This window comes from Stegostoma tigrinum, chromosome 28 (genome assembly GCF_030684315.1).
Source record: "Stegostoma tigrinum isolate sSteTig4 chromosome 28, sSteTig4.hap1, whole genome shotgun sequence".
Taxonomy (NCBI): Eukaryota; Metazoa; Chordata; class Chondrichthyes; order Orectolobiformes; family Stegostomatidae; genus Stegostoma; species Stegostoma tigrinum.
In genome coordinates this window covers 20,207,657-20,220,492 of record NC_081381.1, presented here as the reverse complement: position 1 = coordinate 20,220,492, position 12,836 = coordinate 20,207,657, and the positions used below count along the sequence as shown (strand labels likewise).

The window sequence follows — 12,836 nt, the reverse complement described above, 5'->3', positions numbered from 1 at the left end:
TGGCTGACAGAAAGTGGACTGGAATAAAAAGTGCTTGGCTTATTAGTGCACAAATAAGGTTACAATGATCTATTACCGTCTCTTCAGTACACACTGTCACTGTTTGTGTTCTTTATAAGCCAAGCAAATGAACAAAACTAATCTCCTTCTGTTCCAACCAGTTACTTTTCAGACAAACAGCAAAGGGATCATCAAGGCTCCAGATGACTGCAATCTTGGGAACAGACTGTGGGCCAACACTGATTAACAGGATTAATAATTTAGATCTAGTGTGCTGATAGATACTGACAGAAGCTGTTGGCAACAAATTCAGCTGACGGTGGATTATGTAACAGCATTGATCTTTTAATGGACCAGTTGCTATCAAAGCAGATGGATAAGCAAAGCTGTTGGTGATGATGGACAGTTCATTTCCCAGAGTGGATTTTGACAACTCTCTCTGATCACTAGCAGGAGAGTTTTCCAGTAGAGAAATATTGTTTTGCGGTCTTATTTCATTCACACTTTTGGTCTTTAACATGAACCAATTAAGCCTGTAGTGAGACACATTAGGTGGGGATTTGTGGTGGTATTGATGGCAAACTTGCAAACTGCCCATTGTACTCCTCTGAAACTGACAGCAAATCCTGGAGGCTACACACCCGCAGGTAAAGTCAGAAATTCAGAAGTTGTTGTGAGATATTTAACAGGCTCTTGAAGTACACTGAGAGACCACTAAACTCGTGAGGACCTACCCTTTTATATTGTTAATCTTCCTGTGGAAACCCTTATAAAAATAACACCTTGTTAAATTATATCGGTTATGATGAAGTGTAATTATTTTTCCTAACAACATATTTAATTCATAGTATTGCTTTATAGCCTTTGTGGCCCTTAAAATCCAATGGAATATAAGTGGAATATCCTTCAGTCTTCCTCTTTCTCTTCCAGCTTTACCCATGGATAGTCACAATACTGGGTGATCACCCCTTATATCAGCCATCATTTTGTTTTGGATTTTGCAACTGACTTTCAGCCGTTAATCCTTCTGATTCATCTAAACTGGAACTGGCACCATTAATTACATTTCTCCATTCTTATAAAAATATCATAACTTAAAATTAATTTTTCTTTTCAAAGTTTTTCAATGATACTTCAGTTAATGAACCATACGAGCAAATAGAGAGGAATGAACTAAGTTCAGGAAAACAGAAATTTCAGGAGAAACTCGGCAACATCTGCGGAGAGAAAGCAGAGTTAACATTTTGAGTCTTCAGAATAGGATATAGAAATGATCTGGGTAGAGATGAGAAATAATAAAGGATAGATGTCACTTGTGGGAGTAGTTAACAGCACCCCCTGCCTCCCAAAAGTAAACTTATCAAATGTAAAACAAAAGGCATACAATTGTGCAAAGACAAGTGGCAGGCCAGAAGGTTAGACAGAATATAAAGAAAAGGAAACAATGACTAAACACTAATATGAGGAAAAGAGAGAAAGCTGACTAGGAAAATTAAAACAGTTAGTAAAAGTTTTTATGAATATTTTAAAAACATTTAACTAAGTAAATATTGGTTGTCTAGAAAGTTAGTTTTGAGAATTATTAACGGAAGATAAGGAAATGCTGCATGAATTGAACAGGTGTTTTACATCAGCCTTCAAGCAAAGGACACTAGTCACATCCCAGAAGCAACTATAAATGAGGAAATTGAGAGAGTGAAATTCAAGAAAATTCTGATGACCAGAGACGTTGTATTGAGCTGTGGGCTGACAAGTGCTAGGGTCCTAATGGACTTTATCTCAGGGTCGTAAAAAGAGGTGGATAGTGAAATAGCCGATGCACTGGCTTTAATTTTCCAAAGTTTCCATGATTTGGGTAAGGTCCCATTACACTGAAATATAGACATTATAAATCCAATGTTCAAAAGTAGAGGGGGGGCAAGTGAGATAGAGGGGAACAGAGACAGAAATATAGAAAGCAGGAATCTATGGGACAATTGACTTAACATCATTCATAAATAAAATATTAGTAATTATTATGAATTTATCGCAGGACATGAATTAACTTGGCTTTGTGAAGAGCAAATAATACTTAATCAATCTATTGGAGTTATTTGAGAAAGTAATATGCAGTTTAGATAAAGAGGAACCAATGGTCTTATATTTCCAGAAAGCATTTGTTAAAGTGCTGCGTAGAATGCTATTGCAGAAAATAAAAGCTCATGGTGTAGGAGTGGCATGAATTGAAAATTGGCCAGATTACAGAAAGCAGAGAGGAGACATAAGTAGTTGGCAAGATGTAATGAGTGGTAAGCCACAGACACCAGTGTTAAGCCCTCAATTGCTTACAATTTATAAAGACTAACTGATTGATTGATTGATTTTATCTGTCACATTGCAGGATCATCTTTCCTGACCTGGGACAAAGACTCAGGAGGCAGGCAGGATTCAGGCAAGTGGAAGGTGTTCCTTCAAGGAGAAACTGATTTATGCAGGGAGAGGGCCAAAGGATCTTCACTGAATTTGGCTTTGGAAGATGGATCAATGACGCATCCTCTGCTTTTATAGAGAAACACAGCAGTTTTATACATATTGTGTTACAGTCATCAAATAGAGCATAGTCACTGTCCTTCCCCCAATTCAAACACCCAATCCTGTGGGACACCTAACCAGTGATGGGCACTTCTATGGACAGCCCCAGCTAATACCATGATCTTATCGTATTAGGCACTATAATCTCTAGACCTTGGGATCTACTTATGCATCTTATTCATTCACATTCCAAAAGTTTAATGACTCTACTCTTTCGTGTCTTTCTTGGGCTTGTTTTTCTGTAAGGACAGCTCAAATTCCATCATCCATTGTATTTTGGTGCTTTTATTATCCCGTTCAGTTACTCCTTTTATTTTCACACTATCCCAATTACATAATGTAAAAAGTCAGTTCGTTTTAACTAATTACTATAAGGTTAAGATCTGTTATAAAGTTAATTACAATTGTAACATTATACAACCACTGTCAACATTTTTGTAATTTATGGGTTGTGATCAATCTACCTTGTTCAAGGCATAAGAGGTCTCCTTAGGCTAGTTAATCTTTACATCTAAGCTTAATTTTTTTTAATGCTTGTATTATATCCTGGTTATGTACTGAAATCAACTTCTATGATTAGAGCATTTTTAGCTGGAAACTATGGAGTATTGCTTTTAGCTTCAAAGAGGCAATGATTTACTATGAAATAACTTTAGCTAATATCCTTGAAGCTGCTTGAGGACCTAATCTAGCACCTAACATTACTCATTTATAGGGACAATCATCCTTTCATTAATAAAGCTGGAATTGGTCATTTATCTGTCCTACGGCATCCGTTTATCAGAGCTAACTTGGATGGGAATTTACAGTGCTCTTTTATTGACCTTTTAGCTGTTCTGTTCAAAGGTACCATTGTATTTCACTGTGTGAGCAGGGTACTTAGTTTTGCTCAGCTCCTGTCTGCTATCTTGTAAGGAGGCATGGGCCGCTTAGTCTGTACAGGTACAAGTCACCTCACTTGGCCAGATACTGGTCACCCCGACACACGTGTACCTAAGTTCAGTGAAAAGCTTTGTTTATGAGCAGTACCGCCATAGTAAATGAGGACATAGAGATCATAGGGTGAAAAAGAAACTTGGACAGAGGCATACAGGTCACATTGAGCAGGGCGTGTGCGAGGCAAGATCAACATTATTGACAAAGAGACAATACATATGGTTGCCAAATGCATTGATGGTAAGCAGCAAAGTCAGAGAGTCATAGAGCTGGACAGCATGGAAATAGATGTCATTCATGCCAACCAGAAATCCTAAAATAATCTAGTCCCATTTGCCAGCACTTGGCCAATAATTGCTCTAAACCCTTTCTAATCATATACCCATCCAGATGCCTTTTAAATGTTGTAATTGTACCAGCCTCCACCACTTCCTCTGGCAGCTCATTCCATACACGCACCATCCTCTGTGTGAAAAGGTCGTGAAGGGGATATAAAGATGCTACAAAAAGATACAGTTATGTGACATAAATCTGGTAAATGGTATGTAATGCGGGCAAACAAAAAACTGTTCATTTGGCAGGATGAATAAAAAAAAGCATATTATCTAAATGAGCAGAGTTTTTTTAAATGTATTCACTTGTAAGCGTCATTGGCTGGGCCAGCATTTATTGCCCACTCCCAGTTGCCACTGAGAAGGAGGTGCTGGCGAGCAGTCTTTTTGTACCACTGCATTCCATGTGCTATAGGTTAACCCACAATGCTATTAGGGAGGGAATTTCAGCATTTTGCCACAGAGACCTGATGGAATTACGACATATTTCCAATTCAGGATAGTGAATGGCTTGGAGGGGAACTTACAGGTGGTGGAGTTCCCACGTATCTGCTGTCCTTGGCCTTCTGGGTGGTAGTGGTTGTCAATAATGGAAGGTGTCATCTAAGGATTTTTGTTTCATTTCTGTACTGCATCTTGTAGATGGTATACACTGCTGTTCCTGTGGTTAGTAGTGGAGGGAGTGGATGTTTGTAAATGTCTACCAAGTGGGATACTTTGTTCTGGAAGGTGCCAAGATTCTTGGTTCTGTAAAAACTACAATCATCCAGGCAAATGGGGAGTATTCCATCATCACATCATAGTGGACAGTCATTTGGGGAGTCAGAGGTAAGATATTTACTGCAGTATTCCTAGTGTTTGATCTGCTTTTGTAGCCATTGTATTTATACAGCTAGTTCAGCACCATTCACAATTGCAGAACTCTAAGAAGTAGGGAGATCTGAGATGCCTTTTGCATAAATCACAAAAGGCCAATGTGGTTACAGCAAGTAATTAGGAAAACTAACAGAATGCTATCATTTATTGTGTGGGAAATTGAATCCAAAAGTAGGCAGGTTATGCTACAGTTGTACAAGACACTGGTGAATACACATCTGAAGTACAAGGTATAATACTGGTCACCTTATTGAGGAGAAAGTATAAATATGTTGGAATAAGTTCAGAGAGGGTCCACCAGACTAATGTCTGAAATAGCTGAGTTGTCTAATGAGGAAACATTGGGCAGAGATAATAGGAACTGCAGATGCTGGAGAATCCAAGATAATCAAATGTGAGGCTGGATGAACACAGCAGGCCCAGCAGCATCTCAGGAGCACAAAAGCTGATGCTTCGGGCCTAGACCCTTCATCAGAGAGCTCTCTGATGAAGGGTCTAGGCCCGAAACGTCAGCTTTTGTGCTCCTGAGATGCTGCTGGGCCTGCTGTGTTCATCCAGCCTCACATTTTATTACATTGGGCAGACTTGGGTTGTATGTGCTGGGGTTTAAAAGAGTAAAAGACAACTTGTTTGAAACAGGTAAGATCCTAAAGAACCTTGACAGGATGGATGTGGAGAAGATGTTTCCTTTTTTTCTTTGGAGAACCTACAGAGAAGGGTTATTGTTGAAAAATAAGCAGTTGCCCTTTAAATTGGAGCTGGGGAAATGTTGATGGTGTTTTTGAACTGTTCTTAAAAAGGTGGTGCAAGTAAAGTCATTAAAGCAGAGGTGGAAGATTTTTGGCAACCAAGGTGGTGAAAGTTTATCAAGGGTACACAGGCATATGGATTTGTTGTTAAAATCAAATCAACTGTGACTTTATTAAATGGCAGAGGAGGCTCAAGGAGCTCAATGTCTGACTTTCTTTGCAAAATTAGTTGCCATACATTCCCATAGTGAACTTAAAGTATCAATAATTATATATAAATGCAACTTTTTTCCTCTTCTGCATCAACATGACACAAAGTGTAATATTTCCATTCATGAAGAACCTAAAAATACAGTAGGAACCCTATTCTATGCGTACAAGTAACACGAGAATAAGGTCATTGTTAACCATGTACTACAGTACTTAATATGATCACAATGCATGTGACTCGCTAACTGTGACTATGGCATAATTATAGAGTGGTAGGCAAAAGTTTAAATCTGGGCAAGCTTGTTTATTTCACAGAATGAATTCCCACTCCCAGTAGGAAAGACAGAAAGCAAGAACTTGGACTTTATAGCATTTTTCACAACCTCAGAAAGGAACACAGGTTAGGCAATTCTATCTGCAGCAATAAGTGACTCCTTTCCTCACACATTTTATAAGCTTTCAATCCAATTCATCTACAGGATCACAATCCATTTTTCAAAATAAGTGGACAAAAAGTAAGTGCATGCATTGTTTTGGACTGAAAACTTTGAATCAAGGTAAATAAAATTAAGCAATTTATGCAAACTGTTGGTTTACCGTAACAACTTTAATATACTGTGTTCAGACAGTCTGCTGGCTCCCTAAGCCCTGGGATATTTTACACCCAAGAAAGCAGACAGGTCTTCAGTTTAACATCTTATCCAAAAGATGACACTTTTGATAATGCAGCACTTCCTCCGTATGGTATTGAAGTGCCAACTGCTCATGTCATTGGCTTGGGGCATAGACATACCACCTCTGACTCGGAGGCAAGGCCATGCTGTAAAATGGACAGAATGAGATCCATTTTCTGCCCTAGATCAATGACTCAGTGCTGTAGTACCACAGATCATCCAGTGGGCCACCAAACTGGTGAATTGCAGCAATTCGATTATCATTAGTTGAAGCTCCTAACATTCAATATCCTGAAAAACTGGCGATAAATGGGCAGCAGATTGCAATGGAGGTCCATTCTCTAAGCTCAGTATATTGAAGATGTTGAGGTACATTTCTTAGGATTCATTTGCTACCTGTTCCCTGCGTCACTGCATCTTCACACTAAGTAGGTTGTCATCTCAAGGCCATCAATACACTGTAGATATATGCAGCATAATCAGTGTCAGTTTTCAGTCCTTAGGATGAATCAGTCGATTTATTCAATGCTTAACTGAGTCATAGAGACCAGAACTCTGTTTTTAAAATCGCCTTAATTCAGACTCATTAGTCACAGACATCAGCCACCTCCACCCAACTGTTCTTTGCCTTTATCCATGCTCCCTCTCAGAACTGACCTAAGGGTCCCTCCTGGCATTGCAGAAGTCCAACATTTGTCCTCATTTCAGCAACATACAGTTTGCCACAGTGCAACAAACATCTGCTAGTCACTGGTCCAATGAAAATGAGGTGAAGATCCCCTCTTGTTTATTTCCACATGTTCAGTCCAAGGAATCAATTCCTGTGCACAGATCACATTGGCTCTTATTTCCAAGACAAAAATCACCATTTTCGCATGGGAGGTTCTGGGAAAATGTCAGAATATAACGAGAAAAACAAATATCAAGTCTTCTCATAAGCCAAAGCCTGGCAGCATTTATTTCTGTAATGATATATTTTCAATAACATAATACCTGCAAACACAAATATCTCAATGGAATGCATAGATTTGCTCAAATATAATACTATCTAGGTTTTAAACAGTACACAATAGTGCTTTGGTTAACATTTAAGACTTAAATAGTTTTCAAGTAATACAGAGCCGAATGTCAAATACTTCTCATTAGCTGCCTTGGGCTATTGATAGTTTGTGCATTATTGAATGTTCTGTATTTGAGCCATCCTTTTGGCTTTGGTAAGTAAGTATCTGTTTCTTCCTTCTTCGAACCGTCTCTTTTCATCTTCTGTTTCAATCTGTTAATAAAGAAACAAATGGTGATATTGGATCATTCAGTGTTTCCAATCAGGAATGGGGGATAGGCCAGATGTATGTTTGATCTGTGAGACATTGTACAACCTGATTTAACAGGTTTGTGGATTCAGCGATAATCACCTAGGATCAAGATGTATTGTTGTTCCTTTCTAATTAAGAAATTTAATATGCATTGCCAGCATCTTTTGGCATTGGTGATGAGCCTAATAACAGAACACATTTAATGAAACTGCTTTGGGATCGAAAACAATGTCAATCAGCACCATCATACTGTACAATGTATTGTCCATAAAAAGTAGCAACTCACTATATTTACAGTGGGCAATGCCATGGCAGAGCCCATGTGGGTACTGATCAGTTGACCACACCTCAAGTTTCAGCCAATACTGTTACTTAGATGAAGTGTCAGCTTGGCATTTTCAAAGGGATCTCTGGCCTCTGAGCCAGAAGGTTTTGCATCCAAGCCCAACTTCAAGGTGGTTTAATCCAAGCTGAAATTTCAGGGTGGCAAAAAGTGAGCGCTGGAATTATCAGAGCTGCTGACTTTGGCTCGAGATGTCAAACCAAAGCTACCACTGTTTGTCAGGATGGATACTAGAAATCTTTCAAATCTTGCATTTATCCTTCAACCAATGCTATCAAGGCATTCTATAATAATACCAAGGGAGATCCATTCATTTGCAAACAACTCTGATCTGACAGCAGACATGATTAATTGAGGCATTATTGCGTTGCTGCTCATGCCACAGTTTCAATTAATGGTTATTCAAAATGCTCCTTCAAAGAAAAAAAAAGGCTATACTGAACATTTATGGTTAATTCTAATCCAAATGCAATAATTAGTTGGCAATTCAACTCTAGGTTGTAAGAGCACTAGTTTAAGTAAAATATTCAAGACATGTTCTGTTTCCGTCTGTAATTCCAAGCAACTGAACTTCTCTGCATCTACTCTTCTTTAATTATAGTTACAGTCTGGTAATTCCATGTATGAGTTGACCCACTGTTCTTTAATTGAGCTGACAGTTCTTTAGTCTGAAGCTAGCGTACACCCTCACATGCGTTCGAGATCAGCACTCTTGTGAAATGTCAGGCTACAGTATGATGCCTTTTGACAGTTACATGAGTCAGTATGAATGAGATGAGTTTGGACAGTTAATTGCCAGGCTGGTTCCACAAGCCACCATGACAAGCACTGCAGATGTGGAGAAATGACTGCGGCACCACTCAAAGACACATTATCACTAGTAGACACTAGAGCCGGCCATCTGTATATTCATGTTGGGCAAACCAAAGAAATCCAAGTCTGAATCCATCCCATTTGTATGGAAAACTTCTACAGTGTGCAGCAGGACTTCTTTTGCTCACTGCGCTCCACATTCACTTTCTAGCAGAAGTCACTGGGTAATGATCAGAAGTCATAAACTAGGTTGATTTTGATAGGAAGAATAAGGAGGCCACACACTACCTGGAAAGTAAGAGTTTAATTGGGGTACAGGCGCAAAGGGATTTAGTGAGTACAGACACACAAACCATTACAAGATGGAATGTCAGTCTATAAACCCACAGGAAAAGCAAACAAAGCAGTAAGGTTCATTTGTGGAGGAAAAGAATTGTAAAGCAGAGGGACTATGTCAAACTTGTAAAGAACGTCAGACTGCACTTAAGTGCATAATGCACATTTCTGGTTTCTGTACAATAAAACAAATTCAGAGACACTGGAGAAAGTGCAAAAAGGAAAGTTAAGGACGAAACCAGGACTGACAGGTTGTATCAGGGAAGATTCAATTAAAAAATGTGTAACTTGCTACTGCAGGAAATATTTGAGGCAAATGGCACATTTACAGGGAAGCTGGATAAACGCATTAGGGAGAAAGGGATGGAAAGGCCATGCTGATCAGTTCAGATGAAGAGGGGCTCAGTGCTATTCTGTGCAGTTGGTGTAACTACTAATTGGAGAAATAAACTTTAATAAGTAGCATAATGACAGGGAAAACCTCTAACCATAAGAATGACACTGGCATTGCAAATAAATTGCAAAATGCACGACAATGATATATTGAATGTGTCAGTAAACACTCCAAATTATTGCTTTAGATACTTCACTGAAAAAGAGATACATATCCTCCTGTGCTGCAATTTTATCTCAATGCCAGCCAACGCATGTACTACACTTGACACATTTTTGCTGGCATAATGGAATGAATTTCGAGTGTCATTCCACCAACATTACTCACTGATGTCTTTGTTACTGAGAATACTGGAGGTGTCGTTGGTGTCAAGGTCAAAAGACTCTTAACTATACAATCACTGAATCAATTGGTGCTGAGATAGAAAGAAATATTAAACATTATTAGTGATGCCCACTGAGCGATGAGTTACACAACTAAAGCTAGTGTTTGCCTAATACTTAAATAACTAGCATAGCAAAGGACCACTTTAGCAGTTTTTGGTTTAAAATTATATCAGCAATGTTGAAAATTCTGTCAATCAGGCAAGCCACTTGCTACTTCTGCACCCTCACTGCACACTCCAAACCATCAATACTTGCCTACTTTCCGACTTGGATCTCTTTTGCTTAAACCCACAGTTACCCCCTGCTGCTGCTCTCTGCATTCTCCAAAGGGCCAATTGAAGAACATATCCCTTCCTCATTATTAGCAACAATCCTAATTGTCCCACTGTCCTCTCTTATTAACTTCCAGCATACCCATTAGATCTAATACTGCCAATGTTTACTAAAGAAAAATATCGACCACGTCCCAAGATTCTTTTCTTCATTACAAACCATCCTCTTAACCACTTTCCCTTTTACATTCAACAAGTTCAAGGAGCATATACATGTCTCGGTCACTAAAATTAATACTATCCATTCAACTGCTTCTCTTCCCACAAATGTCTATACTTCCAAAGCCAAATCTCCTTTAGGCCACTCCTACTTATAATTTTCTCTCACTTCTTTCCTATCCCATGTTCTCTTCAAGCTAATTTTGTTTACAAGACTTTCCCCCTCCATTCATTCACTGAACTGCTGACCACCCAACTTTCTCTAGGCGTATTCTGTCTGACATTGTAAACTGTTCCCTTTATTTGGTCTCTTTTTGCTCCCTTTCAAATCGTCTGTCATCACTAGCCGCCTTCACTTCTGACCCATCTGGCCTTGTAATTGCCAGCCCATCTTTAACTTCTCTTTCTTGTCCAAATGATGTTGGTTCCTCCCAAATCCATGCCCATTTTTTCCACAGTTCCACGTTTAAAACCCTTCAGAATGAATTGCAGTTCCTGTCACAGCAACAAAACAGCCCAATTCAAAGCCACTTGCAACATCTTAAGTGTACATGGCCACAATATACTATCCTTTCTCAAATCTCTCTATTGCCTTTTACATCACCAATCTACGGTGTCCTTCTCAAACAAGCATTCACTCCACTCTTGAGTCCACGCCACCAGTCATTTACAGCTTTGCTCTGTAATTAACTCCCTACTTAAAACCTTCCTTGTTCATTAATCGTTTAGTCACCCTTCCTAATATGCTTTGGCTTGGCATTCATTTATATTGATCACTGTCTTACAAACTGCGTATTTTCCCCTGGTAATGGTAGACTACTGCTTATACAACAAAATGCAACATTTGAAGAGAATTCCAAAATTATTTTGAAACTTTCCATCAAAGCTCTTTTCTTGCATTTCTTGTGTTTTCTGAATTTTTTGGAGCACTTTGAATTCTGATCAGTTTGCTGCGTTATACATGTTCGGAAATGAAAAGCTAATTATTCCGAGCATCTCACGCTTGAGAAATACGGACAAAATGAGCAGGTGCCTAATTAACAAGGAGCAAGTTACCAGAAATTAATTACTTACAGCTGTCACATTTTTCAAACACCTTCAAGTAGTATCATGACAGTAATGGCTCTTGTGGCACAGTAGTATTATCCTTACCTGCGGACCAGAAGGCCCAGGTTCATGTCCCACTTGTTCCAGAAGTGTGTATTAACATCACTGAATAGGATGTCTAGGTAAATATGTAGAATTGTGACGGTGCATCTGCCCAAGTGTTTGAGAGATATTCTATATTTCAATGCAACAATAATCAGACTGTATAAAAATATAGATTGAATCATAAATACAGGTCAGTTGTTAGAATTATAGCAACAATAGCATTGCAGAGGACAATCAGATTTCTATGCTAGTTCACCACTGGACTGATTTATTGTAATCCCATTTCCCTATATCCTTTTACACTCTTTTCAAATAGTTATCAAGTTCCCTTTCATACTATGTCACAGTCTATCTCCATAATTATTTGTTCTGAAGCACTGTGTGCTAATAACCGCCTTTGAAAGAAAATATTTCTAATTTACTTTTTTCTGATATTAATGATGATTCATTAACTGGTTGTCAACTCCAAACCTTTAAGAGGTTTTAAAATCTGTGTAATCCATTTTGCCCACTTAATTTTCCATTTTCTGCAGAATATTGGGTCAATTTTGGAAGCTTTTCTTCACAAGTACTATTCTAGTGAATTTTGATCTACTTTTAATAATTAATAACAAAAGGCAGCATAAATACAGGATTTGAATTCAATATGATTCATATCAAATGAGTGGAGAGAACTTGAAATAATAGTTAGAAGTAACATATGGCTTTGCGTTATGTTTTTATTTTCCACAGTATGGGAGAAGACATCAACATATAAAAGGACGCTACGTTTATGACGAAGTGTTTGACAAACTGTTTTGTTTTAGGAAGAAAAATTAATTGTGATTATCACTGTGGCAATTTCTTTGCATACATAAGTTTGGATAGAATTTATGGCAGCAGAGTGGGGAATAATCGCTCTCTAATCATTGAGCACAATGACACCACAAGTCACTCAGGGACAGTGCTGGTTTATTTACAAATATCAACAGAGAAAATCTTCTCAAAGTCCATTTATATTCCCAACACGCAGTGACAGATAACTGAGTGGTTTGACACATGCTTTGTTTTGGAACAAACCATAAAAATACGGTTCTCCAAAACACTATTTCATGAAAGCAGTGATCCTTTTAACATGATTAATAGCACACAGATGACATAGTGCCTTATCTGAGAAAGGAAATACTTCCATTCCTGTCTGAAACTCAAATCCTTACCAAATGCTTGAAAGCAAATCCAGAATTAAAAATCAAGTCAAAAACAGGTTAGAGCAAAACTAGT

The 12,836-nt window shown here is 38.4% G+C and overlaps 1 protein-coding gene across 6 annotated transcripts in view; it reads right to left on the bottom strand.

The window, feature by feature from the left end:
• Positions 1 to 6,195: 6,195 nt before the first annotated feature.
• acot7 (acyl-CoA thioesterase 7) overlaps positions 6,196 to 12,836 on the bottom strand; it is a 242,153-nt gene continuing 235,512 nt past the window's right edge. For 3 of the 6 annotated variants that reach the window (XM_059638057.1, XM_048561848.2, XM_059638056.1), the window contains one exon: positions 6,197 to 7,621. In XM_059638057.1, coding sequence (XP_059494040.1) covers positions 7,523 to 7,621 — 99 coding nt within the window. In that variant the 3' untranslated portion in view covers positions 6,197 to 7,522. Of the gene's footprint in view, positions 7,622 to 12,836 lie in introns of all 6 variants that reach the window. The other 3 variants (XM_048561847.2, XM_048561846.2, XM_048561845.2) reach the window with 3 other exon arrangements.